This window comes from Pelophylax lessonae (genome assembly GCF_965119305.1).
Source record: "Pelophylax lessonae genome assembly, chromosome: 3".
In the NCBI taxonomy this organism is placed as follows: domain Eukaryota; kingdom Metazoa; phylum Chordata; class Amphibia; order Anura; family Ranidae; genus Pelophylax; species Pelophylax lessonae.
The window spans coordinates 147,531,339-147,558,359 of NC_138770.1; the positions used below are offsets into that span (position 1 = coordinate 147,531,339).

The window sequence follows — 27,021 nt, forward strand, 5'->3', positions numbered from 1 at the left end:
CATTACTAAAGTTTTGTATAGGGTCCCTTAACATCCCCTCCAAAATCTTGCAGACTACTGATGTTAGGCTGACCGGCCTATAGTTACCCGGGATATATCTTGGCCCTTTTTTAAATATTGGTAGCACGTTGGCTTTTTTCCAATCAGCTGGCACCATACCCGTCTGTAGACTATCCTTAAAGATCAGGAATAATGGTCTGGCAATCACCTGGCTGAGCTCTTTAAGAACCCTCGGGTGCAAGCCATCCGGTCCCGGTGATTTATTTATGTTAAGTTTATCTAGTTTAGTTCTAAGTCTATCTTCTGTTAGCCATGGTGGTACTTCCTGAGGTATTATTTAGTTTAGCCTTACAAGCTGGGTTAGTGTAGCCCCCCCGATTCTTTTGTGAAGACTGAAGAGAAGAAATGATTTAATACTTCCGCCTTTTCTCTGTCCCCTGTGGCCATATTTCCCTTGTAGTCTTTTATGGGGCTAATGTGTTCTGGCCTCGCTTTCTTACTGTTTATATACTTAAAGAATTTCTTGGGGTTCTTTTTACTCTCTTCCGCTATATGTCTCTCGTGTTCTATTTTAGCCGCTTTGATTTCGTCTTTACATTTCTTGCCAATGACCCCTCAGTCTTGTATTTTTTGAAGGCCTTTTCTTTAGTATTAATATGCATTTTTATGTTGGAGTTTAGCCACCCAGGGTTTAGTTTTTCTCTTTTAAATTCATTTCCCTTTGGAATGCACTGGCCAATCCCTTTGTTTAGTACGCTCTTGAAGCACTCCCATTTTTCCTCGGTGTTCTTTGTTCCCAGGGTTCTATCCCATTTGATATTTTCTAGCAGAGAGCGCAGTTTTGGGAAATTTGCTCTTTTGAAATTTAGTGTCCTTATATTACCCTTGTGCTTCCTATTACTATGATAAATACTGAATCTAATTGACCTATGGTCACTGTTTCCTAAGTTGCCCCGTATTTCTATATCTGTGAGCAGGTCTGTATTGTTGGTAATCATTAGGTCAAGTACCGCATTGTTTCTTGTCGGTGCGTTCACCATCTGACCCATAAAATTGTCCTGCAAAACATTTAGGAACTGCCGAGCCTTGGCTGAATGCGCGGTTCCTTCTGACCAGCCCATGAAATATTTACACTTTGAAAACCAGGAAGAATTTGATATAACTACTCATCCTGCACCAAAACTAAAGATATTTTGGGAAGTATCTCAAATGACTCTAAATAATTTCCAACAGAGTTATGTGCCAGAAAGATATCAGCATAGATGAAAGTCTAATGGCCTACAAGGGAGGCTCAGCTGAATAAAATAAATTGCATCAAAGATTGATTTGGCGTAAAATTGTACATGCTATGAGAATTGTCAACTGGCTACATTTGGAATTCAGTCATATACACTGGAAAAGAAACAAAATTCAATCCAAAATACAGCAACGTTGGAATGGTGGCAACATCTTCCATTCTTTCACTCATTGAGCCATTGCTAAATCAGGGCTATTGCATAACAACCAACAACTTTTATATGTCTCCTAAACCTTATGAGTTTCTTCTGAAAAACAAAACAGATGCCTATGGAACTGTTAGGGCTAACCACCGCGACATGCCGCCAACGTTAGGCAATAAGAAGCTGAAGACTGGAGAAATGGTTGCCTGGCAGAAAGGTAAAATGATGGCACTGCGATGGCGTGACAAGAAAGATGTGTGCCTAATGAGTACAGTTCATAATACCTCCATTGTTATGGTGCACACGAAAGGTGGGAAAGAAATTGTGAAGCCACAAGTGGGGATAGACTACAATAACACCATGGGAGGTGTCGACAGAGCCGACCAAGCAATGACATTCTACCCAGCAATGGGGAAACAGCAAAAGAAATACTACAAGAAGATCTTCAAACATCTTGCGCGATGCTTTTGGAATGTCTACATTCTGCTCCAAAAAAAAAGTGACAAGCCTGTGATTCATTCTGACTTCATTTGGAAAGTTGCCGAACTTATCTTTGTGAACCACCAAACACCATCAATGGCTGTGAATAGAGCTGGACGTCGTGTTGTTGGCATTGTCAACCCGGAATGCCTGACTGGTCATCATTTCATGGACTTCATCTCACCAACCCAGAAAAAGTCAGCACCTACAATGTGCATGGTTTGTTGCTCGAAGCGAGATGACAGTGGAAGGAAAATCAGAAAGGAAACCAGGTCCCATTGTACTGATTGTGACATCGGACTTTGTGCAGTCCAAATGTTTCAAAATTCTTCATACCCGGGATGTTTACTAAACCAATATGCAGTGTCTAGTATTACAGTGATAAGTAATATTGCACCCTTGTTTGGACAAATTTCAGTGTTTTTGGTTTGATTACATTTAATAAAATGTATTATATAATTTATGATTTTGTGTTTCAAACTTTATCATACCTGGGATGTCTACTAGACTCTTGTTTGGACAGATTTAAGTGAGTAAAGGCCCATACACATGCACCGATTGTTGGCCGTAAATTGTCGGCCAACGGCCGATCAGCCGATTATCGGCTTGTTAGTATGATGCTGCCGACAACCGACTGCGACTTTTTGGCCGAACAAAATCTGGTGTGCAGGCTATAAAATTTTTGTTGGCCGATTGTTCGTCAGTCAGTACAGATTTCGGCCGACAAAAATGTGATGCTCAAGACTGGGCATGCTCAGTGAAGAAAAAAAACACACGAAAAGTAGACCATCACATGACATCACTTCTGAAGCTGGTTGTTGTTGGCCGACAAAATTCGTGTGCAGTCTTGAGCACTTTTCAACCAACAAAACAGCACCGGACAAAAGACGGCCGAACGGTTGGCCAACAATCGGTACGTGTTTACGGGGCTTTATTCCTAAGAATTACAGGCCTACAATATAAAATAACAGATTTCCATTCAAAACAACGTATTGCTTTCACACTCAAAAATACTGACATAATCAGACCGCCAAGGAGGTCAAAACTTTCCTGCCCACACATCCTATTTACATACACAGTGCACGGAGGGAGGGGAAGACACTGGGATGGAGAGCAGATCCAGCCTCTCCCATTTGTGTGGGGTGTGGGAATGTGCTGTCAAGACGCTTGTAGCCCAGGCTCATCGAGAACAAAAAGCAGACACTCGTGTGAGAGAGGCTGCCAACATCCCTAGTGCTAACTGCTAAGCATGGAGCTCGGTGAAAAATGGAAGTTTGGTAGGGTAAAAGTGCCTCCCCGTCAGAACACACAGGACACCAGTAACTACCAAACCGACCATTTTCGGCCCGTGTGTACCTAGCTCAAGTGCCGCAAGTCCCGTAAACCCAATTTTACGGCCGTATCTCCTCCTCCCTGTCCTCCTGGCCATTCTAAAAACAAAGCCTCTGACTTTGTTCTGTAAATGGCCAGAAGAAGGCAAGACCGCAGTGCTGTGGGCTGGAGACCCATCTGAGCAAGATATGTACTCCCCCCCCAAACATGTAAATGAATAGATTTAACTAATGTAGAAGAAAGCCTGCATGATGGAGGGGTTGCTTTTGAGGCAATAGAAAGTATACCTGCTTGAACACTAATACGTTTGTTGTGCTTGGAGTTAGGTTGTTAATGAAAGCTCCATTTAAAGAGACAGAACAACTTTAACAATTTTAGGTTAACACATATTAGAAATTAATACTCAATATTTAAGATTCTGATAAGGGTATTAAAGAAGAAGAAGAAGTGAGAAGAACAGGTCTGAGGATTGTTATTGCTCGATCCAAATTAGTAAGTATAGTCACAAAAAAAATGGGTGGGGGCCCACTTTAATTTCTTGGAAACTATCTTAAAGTGCTAATTCTTTAATTCTCTTCAGTGCAACCCAACACCGCAAGTTTAATTTCCTAAAAAGTGTGCTTTCATTTTATTGCCACTAACACTGAAGTGATGTTTGAAGGATTAATTTACAGAACTTCACCCTTTTCTTTGGAAAGTTCCAATGCTGATAGATTCTCTCACACCACCCTACTGCAGGCCTGATACAACTTGGCAATTATTGTGTACTAATCTCAGTGAGAGTGGATGGAGGGTATGAAAACGGCAAAGTTTGTAAGAGAGATGGTTTCGGATCTAAAATCAGGACACTGGGTGCAGAATCCCTCAGTCTACATTCACAGTGGTGGTGGTGCGGCTATCTGATTAGCTCAGCTCTTCTCTTCCTTCTTCTCTGTGCTGTTGGGGAACAGAGAGGGCTCTGGGTTTTTATTGTCCACGTCCATCCAATAAGGTAAAAGGAAGGGTAGAGCACCCAGCTTCTTCTCCAAGATTGGCCACAATTTAGACTCCAGAAACTCATTACCTTTGTCAGATAAATGAAGCCCATCTGACAGATAAACTGTGTAGTCCTGAGAATACATGAAATGAAATAAAATATCAGTATACACGGGAATATTATATAAGTAGTTTGCAAAAAGGTTAATTGAAGCATATCTAAAGCAAAGTACAAAAAGATAAGATATTGCAGCTTACTGTTCCTTCGATGTGGTGGCTGCATTAATCATTTTTATTTTAGTCGGTAGCGGGGAAGCTGTTGCACCGGTTGCCGTCTGACACCCGCGATCCTTCCCCGCTGAGAGAGGACGGTTGGCTGTTATAAACACGGGGGGGGGGGGGGGACTGTCAGTGTAGGTTGAAGTGCTCGGGGGTCTCAGCTCACAGTCTATAACGATCATAGTACAGGCAACAATACTAAGTTTACATTTCCACTGGTGCGACTAATCAATGGCCCCCAATTCCCATCTTTGCGACTTTGAAAATCAGCAACTTTGAAAAGGTACCTGCACTACTTTGATGCAACTTTGATCCAGAGAGTGTAAAGTCGAATCAAAGTGGCACTCTAAATCGCAATAGTGGAAACGTAGACTAAAGCTCCCTTTCCACTAGAGCGACTTGTTATGCGACTTTGGACACACAAAATCGCATGACAACGATATACACTACCGTGGGGTGGTACCAGCGAGTGTATTCGAATAGCTATATAAAACTGTGCCACATCCCATACAATGAATTTGAAGTAAAAACAGACAAAATGGACTTTACAGGCACAGATAAGAGATACAAAAAAATGATTTTAAATATATTTGATGGTCATCTGTATTAAAAAACGACAATAGTATAATACAATACATACAACAGCATTAAAAACACTAGAATGTACAGTTATCCAGACCTGACCATATGTGTCCAATTGGTAAACAGGACCTACTACGGTTGACACTGAAGGTATGGATAACCAAATATACAGGGTAGGGTGTAAGCTCATATACAGGCTAAAGCTCTACATGTTTCGTGATCCCATCGCTTCTTTAGGAGCTCTTCTAGTTATTCTGTACATAATGAAAATAAAGGAATATACAATGACACATGCATAATCACATTTGAGTTAGAATACGTGATATATAACCATCACCAAAGTGTTTGATCTCACTGATCCAGAAGTCCCAATGTACACCAACATGCCTGTGAGGGATATGCAACGAATGTGGGGACACACTATTATTATCTCTATACAATAAAGGGGAAGAAAGAGGTTTATATCTAGATGCCCCACAAATATTTGCAAAGTGTATCACACCAGTTGGGCCATATAGGAATACAGATGGGGAAAGAATCAAGGGTAAGAGCACATCCGAGGATAAAGAAAACACCTACCCTCCAAGGTGTCCAATACCCATACAAGGGAAGCCAAGTCCCCAATGGATTATTGTAAATTGTATATAGATACAAAAAAAGGGGCCAAATTAGATTCAGGAAGAATCAATCTGAAAGTAAGAAGGCCATTAAAGGGACATATAAATATGAGGGGTGGAACATTGATACAGGAAGGAACGTATTAAAAAAAAAAAAAAAAAAAAAACCTTTACCTAGTATATAAATATCACCTACCAGGACCCATCACATAGGGGATACGTATAGAACCACAGTAAAGTGGATAAAGTATAAGCGTCTTAGGCTATTAAAAATTCTTTATATGATCTTAGACAAGGTATAAATAGGTAGACATGCATACGTCTAAAAGTATCCCGAAAAAATGGGCACTGGTGAAGAAAGCAATAGAATCAGCCTTTTCAAAGAACAATCTGTGAAAAGTCGCATGACAAGTCACAGCCCATTGATTTCAATGGCACCGTTCCCATCTATGTGACTCTGAAAATCAGTGACCTTATAAAAAGGTACCTGCACTACTTTGATGCAACTTCTGATGCGACTTTGATTAGGAAAGTGTAATCAAAACTGCACTCAGTCGCATCAAAATTGCACTCCAAAGTCGCACTCTAGCCTAGTGGCTATGTTTCCACTAGTGCGACTTAGAGTGCGACTGAGTGCAGCTTTGATCCATCTTTACACTCTCTGGATCAAAGTTGCATCAAAGTAGTGCAGGCACCTTTTCAAAGTTGCTGATTTTCAAAGTAGCATAGATGGAAATGGGTGCATTGAAATCAATGGGCTGTGACTTGTCATCCAACTTTGTGTCCAAAGTCGCATGACAAGTCGCACTAGTGGAAACGGAGCCTCAAACTCATTACGCACATGTACTGAGCAATAAAAATGGATCTGTATACTTCTAAACTTTCAAAAATTTTCCTTTGTACCTTATTTTTTTCATATATTGCGCCAGTCACGTGACCCCCCCCCCCCCCCTCTCTCTCTCTCTCTCTCTCAGGAGAAGCTGCTGGCCTAAACTAGGCTATGAAGACAGGAGGAGATCATGTTCTGTGAAGGATAGGAGGGATAGGGGTGGGGCTGGGCAGGTCTAGGCATGCCGGTCTAAGAAAGACAGACAACCTTTTCAGGAAGTGAAAGACAGCTTAGCAAATTCAGATAAAGGGAGATAGCTTTGTCAGTGAATAACAGGAAGAAGCTGATTGTCCAGCTTAGATAAGACTTTCTAAGGTACACAAACAGCTAGCCAGAAAATGAATAATATCAAAGATATTTATTATACTATTAATAGGAAAAATTTCATTTTTGACTGGAGTTTCCCTTCAATTTATTTCTAGTGGGATCAATAGGTACTCCTGCCCTTATTGAACCAATATAACAAAATGCTTTCGGTTGTATACTTAGCGGGCCAAATGGGAGCAAATAGGAGAAGTTAATTGTTGGAGTTTACATACCCTTTAATTATGCTTGAGGTTATTTCCTCAAAAACAGTATTGTAGACACAATTTAGAATTCCATCACACCTTCACACCACAGATGTCAGTGTTTGCCATAAATTCATGTACTTGTTGGGAAGAGGTACATAAATTTGTTGTAGGAAGAGGCCGACACAAAGGCCAGAGTGTCCATACTGAGCCCTCCATCCTTGGTGCAGCTCCACAATGTTGAGCCTGATAAAATCACAGGTTCAGCATTACTAACCTCCCTCTCCAGCCACTGCACCTGTCACAAAGATAGACGCAGCAGCCAAAATGTTTTGTTGTGGGGAAGCTTGATCCTGTCTGGGAACTGGGAGACTAGTTCCCCCATCATGTCTGCCTCCTTTCGATTGGCTGCAGAAGACTGTGGCCAGCTTCCATAGCTGCTACTTGACTGAATAGCAGGAATGGAATCCCCACACGATCAGAAGGCAGGCGAACCTAATAGGGGAACTATGCTCTCAGAGTTCTCCATTAGGTACCGCCAACTTTTAGTGTGCCCCAGCATCATTGGTTGCTAGGGCGCAGTCAGCTATAAAGCCAACAGTGTCATAACAACCATTCACCCCTGGCCCATTCAGATGCCAGCCTGGATTATTGTCCAAATATGGCCATTGCCATATTTGGATAAGGACATCAGCTGACATCCCTGTCCCTTTGTTTACATCATGGGTGCTCAACCTGTGGCCCTCCAGCTGTTGCAAAATGATAAGTCCCATCATCCCTCTGCCTTTGGGAGTCATGCTTGTAACTGTAAGAGGCTTGCAATGCCTCATGGGATTTTATAGTTGGAGGGCCACAGGTTGAGAACCCATGGTTTACATTCAGCTGGGGCTGCAGACAAGTCAATGGATGCTGGGAAGCCAGTGGCCGTGAATGATCTTTTGGCTCAAGTGCTGGTCTGTGGGAACTTCCATGCAAGAAGCACTATGTTAGAATGCCTTTGACAGGCAATGCCTTTTTGGTGACTCCTTGGACACTTACATGAAGGAAGTCATGGGGGAAAAGTAACCTTTTACCCCAGAAAAAGAAAGCCAAAAGCTCCCACAGGATAACTTTCAGCTCCAGAGGAGAATTTGATGCCCTGGTGTGGTGTATTGGTGATCTGGAGCTTGAATCTGAAAAATCCTTGCTCCAATGGCTTGACAGATGCTCATGATGGATTTCAGGCTGCCGAAGAGTCCTGGATACCATCCTTTTGCTACAGGGGACTTGGTCATCAGTATCCTGGAATGTAGGGCAATTTTCTTGTCCCTTAAAAGTTACACCTTTAGGGTGAAAGGTCACCCAACCAGGATTTAGTCAGATACTGCCTCAGCAGTGGCTTCCATCAACCATTAGAGGGGATCCAGAAGTCTCTCTGGGAGAAGCGGACCTCATTCTAGCTTAGGCAGGACTCCAGAAACCAGTTGTTACCCTTTGGATCCCAGGAAATGGTCTCTTCACTTGCAGGAATTAATCCTTGGCATGAATCCTATCTTTCCACTAATCTTCGAGTTCAATCAAGCATCCTAGCCATTCTTTCCCAAGACTGGTTTCTTCTCCCCTTAGTGAAAGCCATTATGCATGGTATCGCTCACATTACTTCCCCTACACGCTACCCCATGGGTCCTTCAGAAATTGCCACTAAAACCTTTCCACTTAAATTCCCCTGTCTACTATATCCTCTGCAAAGCTAGTTTCTAAGCTCACAACCTTATCCTGTAAAGAGCCCTTCTTAGTGATACACAGTGATAAGGTTGTTTTGAAGTCAAAGGCCTCCTTTCTCCTCAAGATGGATTCCTCCTTTCACTAGGATAGTGGTCTTCCCTCTCCCAGTCCTGTACCAATAATTTCCTAGAGATTATTATTATTTTATAGTATTTATATAGCGCCGACAGTTTACGCAGCGCTTTACAACTTGAGGGTAGACAGTACAAATACAATACACTTTAATACAGTAGGAATCAGAGGGCCCTGCTCGTTAGAGTTTACAATCTAAGAGGGACGGTCAAAAGATACAAGAGGTAATAACTGTGGGGAATGGGCTGATGGAGAAAATAAAAGTACAGTTGTTAGGTGGTTGCCAGATGGGTTTCTCTGAAGATATGTGTTTTCAGGGATCGTTTGAAAGTAGACAAAGTAGGAGATAGTCGGACAGATGGGGGTAGAGCATTCCAGAGGATGGGAGAAGCTCGGGAGAAGTCCTGGAGGTGAGCATGGGAAGTGGTTACAAGGGAGCTTGAGAGCAGGAGGTCCTGGGAGGAACGAAGAGAACGAGTTGGTTGGTATGTGGAGACCAGATTAGTGATGTAGCTGGGCGCCAAGTTATGGATGGCTTTGTAAGTTATGGTTAGTAACTTGAATTTAATTTGTTGGTTGAGTGGCAGCTAATGGAGGGATTGGCAAAGAGGGGTAGCAGACACAGAGCGGTTTGCAAGGTGGATGAGCCTGGCAGCAGCATTCATGATGGACTGAAGGGGGGATAGTCTTTTTAAAGGTAAGCCAATGAGGAGGGAGTTGCGGTAATCGAGACAAGAGATGACCAGGGAGTGGATTAGAAGCTTTGTGGCATTATTGGTTAGGAAGGGACGTATCTTGGAGATGTTGCGGAGGTTGAGGCGGCAAGCTTTGGACAGTGACTGGATGTGTGGCTGAAAGGATAGTTCAGAGTCCAGGATTGTACCTAGGACCTTGGCATGGGTGGACGGGTTAATAGTTGTGCCATTGATGTTGACAGAGAAATCAGGGGAAGAGGACCGTGGGGGAGGAAATATCATGAGCTCGGTTTTGGATAGGTTGAGTTTGAGGAAGTGATGTGACATCCAGGCTGATATGTCTATTAGTAAGCTGGTGATGCGTGAGGAGATTGAAGGAGTGAGCTGAGGGGTGGAGAGATTTGGGTGTCATCAGCGTAGAGATGATATTGAAAGCCATGGGAGGTATTCGACTGACCCAGGGAGGAGGTGTAGATTGAGAAAAGGAGTGGTCCAAGCACAGAACCTTGAGGGACCCCGACAGATAAAGGAAGAGGAAAGGAGGTAGTAGAGTTGTAAGTAGCACTGAAGGTTCGTTGGGATAGGTAGGATGAGAACCAGTGAAGAGTACGGTCACGGAGGCCAAAGGAGTGGAGTTTTTTTGAGGAGGAGGGGGTGGTCTACTGTGTCAAAGGCAGCAGAGAGGTCCAGGAGGAGTAGTACAGAATAGTGTCCATTGGTGTTAGCTGTTAGTAGGTTTCTGATTTTAAGGAGAGCAGTTTCAGTGGAATGTTGAGGGCGAAATCCAGACTGAAGGGGATCAAGAAGATTGTTCTTAGTCAGATGGTCACTCAGTTGGTTGTAGACCAATCGTTCAAGGAGTTTGGAGGAGCAGGGGAGTAAGGAGATGGGGCATAGATTGTGAAGTTTGGTGGGGTCCAGTGAGGGCTTTTTAAGGATGGGAGTGACTAGCGCGTGTTTTAGATAATTAGGGAAGATGCCAGAAGAGAGGGAGAGGTTGAAGATGTGAGTTAGAGAGCACAGAATAGAGTCAGAGGGTGAGTGTAGCATGTGCGAGGGAGCAGCATCCAGGGGGCAGGTGGTTAGATGGGTGTTAGATAAAAGTACAGCAACCTTGTTAATACTAGTAGGGTGGAATGAGGCAAGTAATGATTGTACCTGTGGATATGGGTTGGTAAGTGGGGGAGGTTTATGCACATTGGAGATCTCCTCACGAATTGTAGCTATCTTCATTTTGAAGTAATTGGCGATCTCCTGGGCAGTGAGCGAGTTAGAGGGTGGAGTTGGTGGAGGACAGAGTAGAGAGTTAAAGGTAGAGAAGAGATGACGGGGACTAGAAGAGAATGTGTGGATGAGCGTATTTTAGAAGGGCAGATTTATATTTGTTGACGTCTTCCAGGGACTTATTCTTATGCCACAGGCGCTCAAAAGCACGGCTACGTTTTCTGAGACTTCGGGTGTCGTCTGTTTGCCAGGGTTGTAGCGGTCGGGGCCGAATTCTGCGTGTAGTGAGGGGAGCGAGCTTGTCTAGGGAGGATGACAGTGAGCTGTTGTAGATGGAAGTGGCTAGGTTGGGGCAGGACAAGGGTGATATTTTCTCATATAGATGGTCAGTAGCAGAGTAGAGCATAGAAGGGTTGAGGTGGCAAAGGTTTCTACGGGTAACTGTTAGGCGGTTGGAGGGAGAGGAGGTGGAAGACAGGGAGAGTGCGAAACTAATGAGGTGGTGATCAGAGAGTAGGGAGGTTTGTTGGAGAGGTTGCAAGGAGTGCATAGATCGAAGAAGACAAGGTCAAGGGAAGGGTGTTGCCAGTGGAGTGTGTAGGAGACTGTACACATCGCTTCAGGTCAAGAGATGAGGTTAGGCTGAGAAGTTTAGAAGCAGTAGTCGTATTGGCATTAACTGGGATGTTAAAGTCACCAAAAATAATTGTGGGGATTTCAGAACAGAGAAAGTAGGGTAGCCAGGCAGAAAAGTAATCAAGGAATGTGGATACTGGTCCAGGGGGCCAGTAGATGACAGCGATTTTTAAAGAAACAGGAGAAAATAAACAAATGCAATGCACCTCAAAAGAGGAGAATGTCAGAGAGGGAGGTAGGTGAAGTACCTGATAGGTGCTGTATGGGGCTAGAAGGATTCCCACTCCACCTCCCTTCCATCCACCTGGTCTAGGAGAGTGAGTCCAGAGGAGGCCGCCATGGGACAGGGAAGCAGGAGAAGTAGTATCGGAATTATGAAGCCAGGTTTCAGTGATGGCGAGTAGGTTAAAGGAATTTGTGATGAAGAGGTCATGGAGGGAGGTGAGTTCCAAAGAGCGCAGGAGAAGGGGAGGCTGGTATTGGGAAGAAGAGGAATGGAGACTAGGTTCTGTGGGTTGCGGCTGCTGGCAGAGGGTGTAGGGTGGTGGGAGAGTGGTGAAAAGCCAAATGGAGGCCCTGGGTTTGGGGATATGTCACGGCAAGGAGAAGAGTGAGGGAGATAATGTGGGAGTGTGATTTATATGAAGGGACATGCCCCAGAGTCTTGGATCTTTTCACAGTGTGAGGATGTAAGATTAGCAAGAGTTGTGGTAGGAGCAGTAATAGGGAGAGGACAGAAGATGGGGTGATATATATAAGCTGTGGTGTGGAGAAGAGGGGTGAAGGTGAGTGAGTTTGAGAATAGAGGACAACTGTCAGCAGGAGTAGTAGGGAGTGCATGATACAGAGTGTGCAAAGAGCTGAACAGAGAGACAAGGTCACCTGCTTGATGCTTGTTGGTGTTTGCTGTGTGTTCGCCTTGTGTAATCGCTGAAGTGCAGAGCTTGATGTGCATATCACTTGTAGAAAAAAATCACTTAGAGAAAGAAGCCTTAAGGAAAGGTGCTTAGCAATGTGCTACCCCAGCAATGTGCTTCCCCTTGGGTGCACTGAATTTATACTTGTATAAGGGTAGGAGTTTAAATTGGTTATTTAATTATGAGTGGATGTAAGGATGTCTAACAGAGTGGATCTTTCACATCTAAAGTCAGACTGAAAAGGGGCAAGAATAACTATAAAGATAAGGCCTAATCGTAAAGCATTATTTGACACTTCAGAACAACATAAACATCATGGTAATGCACACGGGGCAACAGATGAAAAAAGGCCACATACCAAAAGTACAAATACACAGAGAGAGTAAACAGGTTCCAGTTGCAGTTATGGGTGGAGTTGCAGTTAAGAGTGAATGTCTTTTAGCAGCTTACACATACCAAAAGTACAAATACACAGAGAGAGTAAACAGTAAGCCTGCGGAATATAATCGGAGCATCGATGCATCGCGATGCGACCCTTCGCTATTCTGCATCGATTCGGGGTGCCGTCAACATCGATTAGGAAATGACGTCATCAGCCGCGGCCACGCCCTATCACGCCTGGGAGAAAAAAAGTCACAAGATCACAGCTGATTGGTGGATTAGTGCGGGAGCTTAATAAAAAGGCTCCGCCCCTCCTCTTCCCTCTCTTTGACCCAGGCCGAGGCGCAGCAAGAACATCCCCCGCGTGTATCGGCGTCCCACCTGCGGCCTTGCAGCCTAGAAGCCAGCCAGCCAAGCCAGTCCACACTCCAGTCCACACAGGAGCCCCAAGTGCTGCAGCCATCTAGGACCTGGAGCCCCAAGCGTCCCCATCGCAGCCAGCGCCACCCATCTCACCGTGGTCGCCCCAGGCCCAGCCGCCACGCCAGTGACGCCACCCACCACTGAGCCCAGAGAGCAGCACCTGTCCTCCTCTGCAATGCAGTGCACAACAACAACAACCTACACAGTCACACAGCAGGTAAGTCCAAACGGATAATTGTAATCATGGGGGTCTCTCTGTATCTCTGGGGGGGGGGGACAGGGGACGGTCGGTCGTGGGTAGTGTTCTGCGGTGGCAGGGGGGTCTCTGACCGTCAGTGGGGGCGGGGTCTCCGTCAGCTGTGGGGGTCTGGGGAAGGGGGGGGTCTCTGTAAGTGCTGTGGGGGATTGGGGAAGGTGTGGGAAGGAAGGTCTCTGTCAGTGTGTCAGCTCAGCTGTGGGGGCGCTGGGGGGAGGGGAAGGGGGTCTCTGTTAGTGTCAGCTGTGGGGGTCTGGGGAAGGGGGGGGGGTCTCTGTAAGTGCTGTGGGGGATTGGGGAAGGTGTGGGACTGGGAAGGTCTCTGTCAGTGTGTCAGGCTGTCAGCTCAGCTGTGGGGGGAGGGGGGGTCTCTGTCAGTGTCACTGTCAGGCAGCTCAGCTGTGGGGGAAGGGGGGGTGTCTCTGACTGTCAGTGTCAGTCAGGCAGCTGTGGGGTAAGGGGGGTCTCTGGCTCAGTGCATGCATAAGAGGGACTGACAGACAGACACACAGTAATATTTTATGAAAGATGTTGCTTGCTTGTTGCGGCTTAGTTTACAAGTGTTTTTTTTTTTTTTAAACACTGACAGAGTTTGGCAACTTACGTCATCCGTCTCCATCACATACGTGGTAGTATGGTAATGGCAGAAGGAGAAAAAGATTGAGAGATAAAAAATGCACCTAGTGTTTTAAGAGCAAACATCTGGGCACATTTCGGATTTTACGAACACACAGGGAAGCGTGAGTTGGACAAGACACATGCTGTGTGTAAAGCCTGTCACCCAAAAATTAAATACCTAGGGAATACTACGAACTTGAGAAACCATGTTAGCCGTTTTCACTCTGAGTTAGTAACACCTGTCACCACCAGCAGTGCCACCACTGCCGAGGAAAGACTGCTAGACCCAGATCAGCCAAGAATTGATGGCATACGGTCAACTTATCCGCCCAACTCTGAAAAAGGGAAGAAACTAACCAAAGCTGTGGCAGCTTTCATCGCCAAGGACCTACGGCCTTACTCAGTTGTGGACAACGCCGGGTTTCGCTACCTTTTGAAGATGCTAAAGCCATGTTATAAGATCCCGTCAGGCAGTCGCTTTACAGAAAACTTTATACCTGCACTCTACCATGACACCAAAGCTCAGGTACTTGCGTCAATGAACCAAGCCAGTCGAGTCGCAATAACGTGCGATTCATGGACTTCAGTCACAACGGAGTCCTGTTATAATAACAGCACATTACGTTACTAAGGACAGGCAGGTCTTGTCACATGTGTTGCAAACGAGAGCCATTTATGAGTCTCACACAGGTGCTCATCTGGCAGAGCTACTGTCTCATGTCGTGGAAGAATGGCAGCTGTCTGATAAATCTGTAGTGCTTGTGACCGACAACGCGGCGAACATGATAGTTGCAGCTCAAGTTGGTAAATTTCCTCATATTAAATGTTTTGCCCATACACTCAATCTTGCATGTCAGCGGGCACTGAAAGGGGACACGCTCTCCAGGCTTCTCGGCAGAGTGCGACGAATATCCACATTCTTTCATCGCAGCACAAGAGCAAGCCACTGTCTAAAAGAGAAACAGAAATGTCTGGGCCTGAAGAATCATAAGCTAATAACTGATGTGCCAACAAGATGGAACAGCGCATATGACATGGTAGAGAGGTTTAAGGAACAACAACCTGCAGTTTGTGCCACCTTTCTGTCTCCAGAAGTCAGAAAAGGAGAGTCTGATCGCTGCACTCTCAATGAAACAGATGTGTCAAATGCAGAGGAGGCTGTGAGTGCATTAAAGCCAATGAAGGATGCAACCTTGCTGATGTCAGAAGAGCGCAACCCAACAGTGTCTCTTATTGCCCCTCTAAATGCACAACTGCTCCAGAGCATGACAGACACCATGGGAGACACACCCATGACCCATGAGATCAAGAATTCCATCAAAACAGATCTCCTGAAGAGGTACAGCAGTGAGGCAGAGAAGAAGATCTTTCATACAGCCTCTGAACTGGATCCTCGCTTTAAAGGACTGCCTTTTATTCTCACAGAGGAGAGATCGGAGATATACAGAGGAGTGACTGAGGAGGCTGCATCTTTGGAGGTAATTAGAATTTCATCATGTTTCCTCCCAGACAGCTAGAAGCTCAGCTACATTGTGTTGTGTAATAAGCCCTGATTCATTGATGCGGTGTGGGAAGTGGAACTGTATGGATTACCATGCGGTTTCCCACACCTAATCAATGAATCACACTCTTAGGCAGTTCAGCTCTTCTTATACTTATAGTTCAAACACAGATTACATCTAATAGAAGGACAAATGTGGATGAAGTACCTAGGGAAAAAGCAACTGTGGAAGAAGAAACACCCATTGAGGACAGCCATTCTCCTCCCAAAAAAAAGGCCACAACATCGCTGCTCATGACTTTGCTGGGGCAGTCTTTCACTGATGGTGCAATAGAACCTAAGACCCCCTATGCCAAGGCAGAAGACTAAATGGAAAAATATTGTAAAGCCCCACCTCTGCCTCTCACTGAGGACCCTTTGAAATGATGGCGTGAGCATGAGGTCATATTTCCCCTCCTCTCTCAGCTGTCAAAGCAATACTTGTGTATCCCAGGTACAAGTGTATCTGCAGAGCGGGTTTTCTCTACTGCAGGAGATGTTATAACTGCAAAAAGAAGCAGTCTGAAACCTGAGCATGTGGATCAGCTAGTGTTCTACAGAAAAACCTACATGTTCCCAAATGCCAAGCACTGCAATAATTACTTATTCATGTTTTTAATGAATTGGTAATTACTAATTCAGTCTGCCAGTCACACCAGTGTTGTTTTATAGCACTGATGGTTTCTTTTTGAAGATTGTCCTGTCCACTGTCCATGGCCAATCCATAATCCGTTGCTTCACACTAAAAGTGTCTAGGGGTTCATTTAACCCTCAACCAAATAAATAATATTAAAGTGTATTTTCTTCTAGACAACGGACACCAAGCTTAACCTCGCGTAAATCTTATCTTATTGGATCACAAATAAATACACCAATTCGGATTCTTGTGTAATATTACTATATTTGTGAGTTTGCGAATGTGACCCCATAAGGATTTCCTCAAGGTTAAGCTTCAGTTGACAATTTATTCTCTCAAGGATTTTCCTTCCTCGAATGGTGGCTTGTTGGCTAGCTTGGCTTCAGTTACAGATGTAATCGACGTGGTAGAGTGCAGTGCAGGTAAAGTTTTCTTTCTGTAACGTGACTGACTGTCGTGACAACTCAAGAGCTTATAACGCAGCTCTAGCATTAACTCAACACACACACACACACACTGTGTGTTGAGTTGATGCTAGAGCTGCGTATAAGCTTTTGAGTTGTCACGACACACACACACACACTGTGTGTGTTTAGTTGACTGGCAATGGCAGGGGCAAACACAATCACAGTGAACCTGGAACATTTTATATTTTTTACAGCTTTTCTGGCACTGGAGAGATGGAGAATGGCTTGTTTTCAAAAATGGTCCATTCACATAAGTGAATTGATAAGCTTAAGCTTATATTTATATAACTCCCCTCTAGCAGCCATCAACTCACTTGAGTTGACTGGCAGTTGCAGGGGGAAACAAACATCACAGTGAACATGGAAGTTATGCAGCAGTGCACTATTGCCAGGTTCACCTTAATGTTTGCTACTAGTCAGGAAGTGCTCTGTTTTGTAGAGGACAGGTTATATGGCACACCTGGAATTTATTGCAACGCATGTCTGTCTGGTGTCTGTTGTACTCTGTAGCAATAGCAAGTGTAGGGGTTCCCTCAACCAAATACTAAAGGTAAAAGTGTATCTAGACAACTGAAGGCAAGCCAGCTACGGTACAGGAAAGGACATCCTTGAAAGATTAAATCAATCATACATTGAAGCGTTAAACCTTGATTAAATCTTTACTGGATCACAAATACACACAAACCTGACCTAACCATATGCCTTGAGTTGTACCAGTGCCAATGCCAAACCTTTCTCATGATTCTGATGCAGACAATCGCGTTGCGTGTTTTTTTGTGATCCCATGAAGATTTACTCAAGGTTTAAGCTTCAGTTGATTATTTACTCTGTCAAGGGTTTTCCTTCCTCTAATGGTGGCTTGGCTTCAGTTGGGTTTAATAGTGGTAGAGATAGAGACTGTCTGCAGGACAGGTAATGGTTTCTGTAAAGCAAGTGACATAAATGAATTGATAAGCTTATATTTATATAACTCCCCTCTAGCAGCCATCAACTCACTTGAGTTGACTGGCAGTTGCAGGGGGAAAACGAACATCACGGTGAACATGGAAGTTATGCAGCAGTGCACTATTGCCAGGTTCACCTTGATGTTTGCTACTAGTCAGGAAGTGCTCTGTTTTGTAGAGGACAGGTTATATGGCACACCTGGAATTTATTGCAATGCATATATTCACATAAAAGGATTTATATATAATGTTTTGTGGGAATTTATGATGACAATTTTTCACAAGAATATTAGCTTGGCTGGCTGGCTGGCTTCTATCTTGGCTTTAAAGTACAACTATAGGCAAAACTTTATCCAAAATCAATTCTCCTGTTTGTTAGGTTTTACCAAGTGGGTGTTCAGACCTCATCTGATGTAATTTTCTGTTGAAAGATGCTTCAAGTCGCTCTCTGGGTCCTACTAAGCCCTACTCTTGATCCGTTGTTATGTTGCCTGTTAATGTTTGTTGCTGTGTTTGCCACTCCTGAGGAGGGCTTTTGGATGTCCTATGGCGTTATCCTGTGTCTTCTAATGTATGATAGGGGAGACATGATTTCTGAAATACCTGTAAAATCCTTTTCTTGGAGTTCTTTATAGGACATGGGTTCCCGTTCCTTTTGCTTCTTATGATGAACACCTTATTCCTTGTTAGGAAACTGAGGCTTAAATTGGGTTTGTTAAAAGAACCCATCACAGAAGGCATATGGAATCTGGTTCTGCTAAGGTGCAAGCTCTGGGGTTATTCTTATCTTCACTACTTGCTGAGTTGGTGACCTAGGACAGTGTTTCTTAACTCCGGTCTTCAGGGCACACTAACAGGCCAAGTTTGCAGGAAAACTGAAATACATCACAGGTGATATCATTTGCTGCTCAGTGATTGCAGTATTTTAGTCTGCATCTCCCCAGGGTAATACTTAAAATCTGGCCTGTTAGTGTGCCCTGAGGACCGGAGTTGAGAAACACTGACCTAGAACACTGTGTGCACACAAGGTGCCAGGACACCATAATCTTTCTCTTCCAGTCCTACCATTACAGGTTTCAAAGGAAAACTATCATGAAGGAAAACTGCCATTGCTGACCTCTCCTTCTGAAAATGAGAGTTCCCTGGCTGTCATGCAATACCTTGGCTCGAATATGAGTCACTGAACTCTTCTGTAAGTGTCAATGAACTTAATCAAAAGAACCAGCATGACAGGCAGGAAAGTAGCATTGTCAGAAATCAGTCACTAACAGTAGCCCGGGTTTCTCTCATAACAGGTCCATATTTTAGTATAGTTCTGCTTAAAAAAAGTTGTACTTTTAGTATTGTGAAATATTTAGAACCTGGCAGATGATGACGACGATGAGATGTTAGAGGTTATTTATAGCCAGTAAAACGTAACGCTAGCAATCTATTGAAATGAGAGTGCGTATCACCTTAAGCAGTACATATAGTCAAAACTGGTTATTCTTTACAGATATGTAGCATTTATGCGAAAGATAATTAAATCCTCACCTGACTCCCCTCCTGCATTATTGTCCACAGGTCCAGAACCTCAGTGCCGCAATCTTGGCCAACACGAACGCAGGCTTTGGCATATTCCCCGGCTTTAGAGTTCAAACGATTCAGTTTATATCCTGGATGATGACAGCAAAGATTAATAAGGACACACATATGTGATCACACAATGTACACTTGATTGTCTGCGGATATTTCAAACTCTTAGCCACAAAGTTAGGTTGGTCACATATAGGCACATGTCTTCATGAGAACAATGAAGAGGCAAATCTTAAAAGACTAACATCTGGCACAATGCCAACATGACCTATTCTATTGTACAATTATCACATCCAAAAAGCAATAGTTACTAAGCCATAACCACAGCCACAACCCCCCCCCCCCCCCCAAACCTAATGTATAAATCTTATAACCCAAATCCAACACCTTGAACCTCAGGATTACTTGTTTGTATTGTGTTTCTTTTATGGATAGTGTTTTTTTTTCAGTATAGAGAATACAATACTATCACAATAATAAAAACAACTACAACCATAGCTGTGGAGATAATATAATGCTGAAAAAGCAAAGCAAATACAAACCTATGCTAGAAAAGTTTGGTGCCAAATTACCAACACCAAGTTGAACAGTTAGGAGTTGCTGTGTAAATACAGCAGCTTCTGTCAAAAAAAAAAAACAGACAAATTGGAGATAATGAAATACAATGTAACATTGTCCCCTAATTACCTCCTCCTTCGCCTTTTCCTCTAAGCTGTTATTTTCTCGGCCGATTTTGTTTTATTTCTATTTGATCGAACCTCAATATTTACATATTTTACTTTTTAATAATTTTGTTGAACGTTAAAAAAGCCTTTATGTCATTTGTAAATAACTTTGCAATGCTTTGCACCAGAATCCTACTTTTAGTGTCTTTTTGAACAGGCAAATAGTGAGGTAGCTCTCAGGGCTTGAGTCCAGCTAAACTTAGGTCTTCAAAGATAGGGTCACACCTGTAGCTTGTGCCATGGCTCTGAACCAGGAAATAGCTCTGTGGCTAACTAACCCTTTACAGGTCTGTAAAGCACCACAATGCAGAATCCAGTGCATGAAGGCCACATTCCAGGCTAGTCCCACACATCCAACACAGTAGGGTCCAGGTATGGGCTCCAAAACTAATGCAGCCATCACTTCTTGGTAAGCTGCAATATAATAAATTTGTGTTCTTGTTTAAAAAATGTTCTGGGGTTAGATACTCTTTAATGACTCCATTTTATATATTAATTTCCTTAAAAAAATGTGTTTTTCTTCATATTTTAAACTATATGGTGATCATTTAACACCAGGGAGTTGCTAGCACCAGGCATATGCCCTGCCTCTCCTGCTGAGTGCCATGGTTCCCAAGGCTGCCACGCCTGTCATTTTTTTTTTTTTAATTCACCACTGCATCTCTATGCAAAGTAAAGGGGATTTTGTGCAGCTGTCATTTGCTCCACTTCCAACATGTGTGCCTGACAGTGGGAATGGAAGTGCTATAGAGAATAGACACATCATGTTCCTGTTGTGAAGCAGCAAGTGGCAACCATGCCAGCCCACTGCCCACTTATCCCAACAACTTCTCGGCTGCTTCCTCCTGAGCTGCTCTGATGCAGAAACCAGGCCGATGTGGAGTCAGTATTGGTCTGAGGTATAAGTAATATACTGGGACCGATTACATGCAACAATGTTCCCTGTGCCTTGGTGCTGCTGTTGTGGCTGAGTGTGCCGTAGTTGGCTCTGTGCTGCAGGTTTGACAGGAGTTAAGCAGGGACAGAAGCCTGCAGCTGCATACAGGGGAAAAAAAAATCATGGGTGTTCACAGCTTCGAGACCTGGGGAACTCACCAGCAGAAGTAATCAAATGCCAATGTCCGATAAGTACAATTCAGAGGCAGAGGAGGGGGGGGGGGGGTGGGAGATTTGTGCTGGAGGTGGTTGGGTCATGAGGGTGGGCCTGGGATGTGGTTGTATTGGGAAGGGGTTTTTTGCTTGAGATGGACTCTGTGCTTGCTTACTTAGTCTTGACTTCTGGCGATACGAACTCCTGAATCCTGCACTCATTGCATTATGAACATCTGACCCCTGCACTCTGTGCAACAGCACTCCTTACCCAGAACAAAGTAGGTTCAGAACAGAAATCAATTTAAGCCTCTCCCACTGTAAGTGGAATTTTCTGCTCTCCTCAAAGGCATTGCTAGGAATGTGAAAGACCTGGGGCACCCTGTGTCACATAATGGCCTTGATGTACAAATATGAAGCAATTTAATACCTTTAATGAAACACTGCTTTTCCCATGATGGCTCATGAATGGGTGGTGGTGTGATCAGGATGACTCTGTCTGGTGTGATGTCCAAAGACTGCAGATAGCGTATCATAGTCCTCAGATTGTCTGCATACTCGTCCAGAGGAACGTGCTGCTGAGGGTTCTCCTCTGTAAAAGGATAGAGAGTAATGATAATTACATATAATGTTCAAGCTTTTATCCCAGTGGGAGTCCTCTCATTAATCAGTGAAGGACATTCCAACTGCAGAATATATATAGACGGGACAAACAATGCAACCAATTATACCAACAGCTGGAACGGTTCTAGAACGATGTCTATACATGGCTCCATTTTCATTAGACATAAAACAGACTGCTGCAATAATTTGTAGTGTATGGTTGGTAATGTCACTCCATCCTGGGCCTCTATGGGTGTGAGCTGCTGACCAATAAGGGTACAGTCAGGTCCATAAATATTGGGACATCGACACAATTCTAATCTTTTTGGCTCTATACACCACCACAATGGATTTGAAATGAAACAAACGATAAAAGATGTGCTTCAACTGTAGACTTTCAGCTTTAATTTGAGGGTATTTACATCCAAATCAGGTGAACGGTGTAGGAATTACAACGGTTTGTATATGTGCCTCCCATTTTTTTAAGGGACCAAAAGTAATGCGACAGATTAACAATCATAAATCAAACTTTCACTTTTAATACTTGGTTGCAAATCCTTTGCAGTCAATTACAGCCTGAAATCTGGAACGTATAGACATCACAAGACGCTGGGTTTCATCCCTGGTGATGCTCTGCCAGGCCTCTACTGCAACTGTCTTCAGTTCCTGCTTGTTCTTGGGGCATTTTCCCTTCAGTTTTGTCTTCAGCAAGTGAAATGCATGCTCAATCAGATTCAGGTCAGGTTATTGACTTGGCCATTGCATAACATTCCACTTCTTTCCCTTAAAAAATCTCTTTGGTTGGTTTTGCATTATGCTTCGGGTCATTGTCCATCTGCACTGTGAAGCGCCGTCCAATGAGTTGTGAAGCATTTGGCTGAATATGAGCAGGTAATATTGCCCGAAACACTTCAGAATTCACCCTGCTGCTTTTGTCAGCAGTCACATCATCAATAAATACAAGAGAACCAGTTCCATTGGTAGCCATACATGCCCACGCCATGACACTACCACCACCATGCTTCACTGATGAGGTGGTATCCTTCTCCACACTCTTCTCTTCCCATCACTCTGGTACAAGTTGATCTTGGTCTCATCTGTCCATAGGATGTTGTTCCAGAACTGAGAAGGCTTTTTTAGATGTCGTTTGGCAAACTCTAATCTGGCCTTCCTGTTTTTGAGGCTCACCAATGGTTTACATCTTGTGGTGAACCCTCTGTATTCACTCTGGTGAAGTCTTCTCTTGATTGTTGACTTTGACACATATACACCTACCTCCTGGAGAGTGTTCTTGATCTGGCCAACTGTTGTGAAGGGTGTTTTCTTCACCAGGGAAAGAATTCTTTGGTCATCCACCACAGTGGTTTTCCGTGGTCTCCCGGGACCTTTGGTGTTGCTGAATTTACCGGGCGTTCTTTCTTTTTAAGGATGTTCCAAACAGTTGCTTTGGCCACACCTAATATTTTTGCTATCTCTCTGATGGGTTTGTTTTGTTTTTCTTTTCAGCCTAATGATGGCTTGCTTCACTGATAGTGACAGCTCTTTGGATCTCATATTGAGAGTTGACAGCAACAGATTCCAAATGCAAATAGCACACTTGAAATTAACTCTGGACCTTTTATCTGCTCCTTGTAAATGGGATAATAAGGGAATAACACACACCTGGCCATTGAAAAGCTGAGCAGCCAATTGTTCAGCCATACATGCCCATACATGACTTTTGGTCCCTTAAAAAGTGGGAGGCACATATACAAACTGTTGTAATTCCTACACCTTTCACCTGATTTGGATGTAAATACCCTCAAAGTAAAGCTGAAAGTCTGCAGTTAAAGCACATCTTGTTTGTTTTATTTCAAATCCATTGTGGTGGTGTATAGAACCAAAATATTAGAATTGTATGGATGTCCCAATATTTATGGACCCAAACTGTATTTGACGCTCTGCTTTTTGGATATTTTAATTATTTTCCTTAACTGAGAATGCAGCAGAAAACTGGGAGAGACTAACGGGGGTGTGTGGAAGTGGCTATACTGCTAATGGCTTGTTTCCATATGACAAACAACACTTGGCTTGTCAGGTTTATACACAATAGGTGAGATGCTTTCTTTTAAGCCTTGTTTTCATTTACGTTTTCAGGCAGTAAAAATGCATGGCTGAGCCACGTTTACCGCCACCCAACCACTCCCCTTTATGCTGCAAAGGCGCTGCCACTGTCATACATAGTACAACAGTGGTGCCAGGGGGTTTTACACATACGCCCAATGGCTTTATCCACTGGGAGTGTGTAAAACCCTCAGCTGCCACTGCGTACTACATACAATGGTGGCAGTGCCTTTGTAGCATAAGAGAGAGTAATTGAAATGTGATAAACATAGCTAAGTCATGTGATTTTACTGCCCTGAAAACATAAATGACAACAAGGCCTAAAAGAAAGCATCTCACTTACTGTGTATAAACCTGACAAGCCAAGTGTTGCCTGTCATATAGACACAATCCATTAGCAGTGTAGCCAGATCAATCCCCTTCATGACATTGTCAAAAAGGAGCAGAGCATGGGTAACATTAAAATGAGGCCCCCCCCTGAAAAAAGTTTTGTGGATGCCCATGCCCATGGAGAGTCTGAAGAGGTCCAAGTATCACGTTTGCCTGAACCAGTTTGGTTCAAAGGGAATCACGGGAATGCCCACCACCTTGATGATGTGGAGCAGGCGAGGAAGGAGCTGCAAAGGAGAGAAGACATACTGTAGATCAGAATGAACTGACCCAACAGAGTCATCAGAACATCCACTGAGAAGTCTAGAGAATCCTTGGACCTGGAGACAAACATGAACAGTTTGCGGTTGAACCTAGAGGCCAGGAGGTCCACATCCGGTATCCCCGACCTGCAACAGAGGCCTTGAAACACCTCCTGGTGAAGAAACCACTTTCTTGAATTTAGACACTGTCGATTTTTGGGCTGTACAGGTGACAGCTTCCTGTTAAAAGTAGCACATGTGGGTTCGGATCACGCCCAAACTCATCACTGTAAATGACCACACAGATCCAGTAAAGTTTCTCTTTTCTCACAGTAACTGAGACAAGGTGCAAACTGAGTTTGACTTCAACAATTTTGACAACACAGTTGAGGTGCCCCAGTAACTGTTACCTATAAGCGGTCTCAATCTCCTGCCTCACATCTATCTCCTAAATAGTAAATATCACCGAATTCCAGATAAGAGAGAGATCTGTGAGTTACCTCCAAGAGAGGTAAACATTCCCCCTTAAAGGGCCCTAAGCAAGTATATTCTGTATGCGTTTTTTTGTTGAGTTTGTAAGCCATTGCACCAACTTCTCTGCACTGCATCAATACAGACTAGAGGAGATGCACAAAAAATGTCCAGGCTGCTGGATGAGAACTTTAAGTAACACAAATCTCCTGAAGCTATCTGCTGTGTTTTTGTTCAGTCGTTTAGTCGTGTCCAACTCTTCGTGACCTCATGGACCATAGTACGCCAGGCTTTTCTGTCCTCCACTGCCTCCCGGAGCTTGTTTAACTTCATGTTCATTTTTTTCGATGATGCTATCTATCCATCTTGTTTTCTGTCGTCTTCTCCTTTTTCCTTCCATGCTTCCCAGCATCAGGGTCTTTTCCAATAAGTCCTCTCTTCGCATTAGGTGACCAAACTATTTGAGTTTCAGCTTCAGGATCTGTCCTTTCAGTGAATATTCAGGGTTGATTTCCTTCAGGATTGACTGGTTTGATCTTCTTGCCTTCCAAGGGACTTTCAAGAGTCTTCTCCAACACCATGGTTCAAAAGCATCAATTCTTCGGCGTTCAGCCTTCTTTATGGTCCAACTTTCACAGCCATAGGTTACTACTGAGAATACCATAGCATTGACTATACAGCACTTTGTCGGTAGGGTGATGTCTCCTTTTATATTATTGTCTAGGTTTGCCATTGCTTTCCTCCCAAGAAGCAAGCACCTATTAATTTCATGGCTACAGTCACCATCTGCCGTGATCTTGGAGCCTAGGCAGATAAAATCTGTCACTGTTTCCATTACCTCTCCTTCTATTTGCCAAGAAGTGATGGGACCGGTTGCCATGATCTTAGTTTTCTAAATATTCAATTTCAGGCCAGCTTTTGCGCTCTCCTCTTTCATCTTCATTAAGGGACTCTTTAGTTCTTCACTTTCTGCCATTAGTGTGGTATTGTCTGCATATCTCAGATTGTTGATATTTCTCCCTGCGATCTTTATTCCGGCTTGTAATTTGTCGATCCTGGCATTTCGCATGATGTATTCTGCACATAAGTTTAAAAAGTAGGCTGACAATATACATCCTTGTTGCACTCCTTTCCAAATGAGTCAGTTGTTCCGTGTCCTGTTCTATCTGTTGCTTCTTGACTTGCATACAGGTTTTTTAGAAGACAGGCGAGGTGGTCTGGTATTCCCATTTCTTTCAGTATTTTGTAGATCACACTGTGCAATGATTTCTGGCATTGTATGGGTTACCTTAAAGGTACATTCCAGTCTGCCAAAAAATGTTTACATTCATGATGACTGGGTTACTACCATCTGATGGATAGTTTTAATTTACATATTGCCATTTAACTGCACTGGCTGACTGAACAGCTGGTGAATTCTCTAGAGTTGCCTGGGTCTACCACTTTCATGTGTGTTTCCTGGTTCTAGCTCCACCCACTGATTTTGGGGTATTAGATGGAGGCTGTGCTGTCCAGAATTGCTTCGCAGAAGGTTGCAGTCCTTGTAAAAATGTTTACTTAATAATTACAGTATTAGATTATATTCGGTCTTGATTCTGGAAGCAATTTATTAAGTATGCACTGATGCCGATACCAAGCATTTGCACGAGTATCGGTACCCGCGCAAATGCTCCCGATACTGAAACACACACTTTGCAGTGCGATTTGCGTCAATACAAAATGAATAGGCACAAATCACCCTGCAAAGAATTGCATGCAATTTGAACAGGAATGCGGTGCGATTCCCCCCCCCCCCACTACTGTGTGTGTGTGTAGAAACGGAAAAGTGCCATTTAGTGGGCAGTTTAAAAAATGTTAGAACTCGCAGTACATATATGGCCACATGCAAAATAATCTACATAGGTGTCCCGATCCACCAATGATAGCAAATCACGGCCGCTGTAGGTGCTCACAGAGCTGGAGGAGATGTAGAGGCGGTCTGCCCCCAAGCTGACATCACTTAAGCCCTTTATCCACAGAGTCCCGGAACTTCCCCTCCAGCAGTCCTGATTTGTGATCAGCAGCAGACACTTGTGTCGATTATTTTGCATGTGGCCAGATATGTAATATGAATTTTAAATTTTTTTTAAACTGCCTACTAGATAACG

The 27,021-nt window shown here is 43.7% G+C and overlaps 1 protein-coding gene across 1 annotated transcript in view; it reads right to left on the reverse strand.

Moving 5' to 3' along the window:
• Window positions 1-4,086: 4,086 nt before the first annotated feature.
• IAH1 (isoamyl acetate hydrolyzing esterase 1 (putative)) overlaps window positions 4,087-27,021 on the reverse strand; it is a 48,555-nt gene continuing 25,620 nt past the window's right edge. The window contains exons 4-6 of the mRNA XM_082252044.1: window positions 21,496-21,657; window positions 19,210-19,331; window positions 4,087-4,360 (exon numbers count right to left, since the gene is read on the reverse strand). Of these exons, the coding sequence (XP_082108170.1) occupies window positions 4,160-4,360; window positions 19,210-19,331; window positions 21,496-21,657 (485 nt within the window). The 3' untranslated portion in view covers window positions 4,087-4,159. The remainder of the gene's footprint in view (window positions 4,361-19,209; window positions 19,332-21,495; window positions 21,658-27,021) is intronic.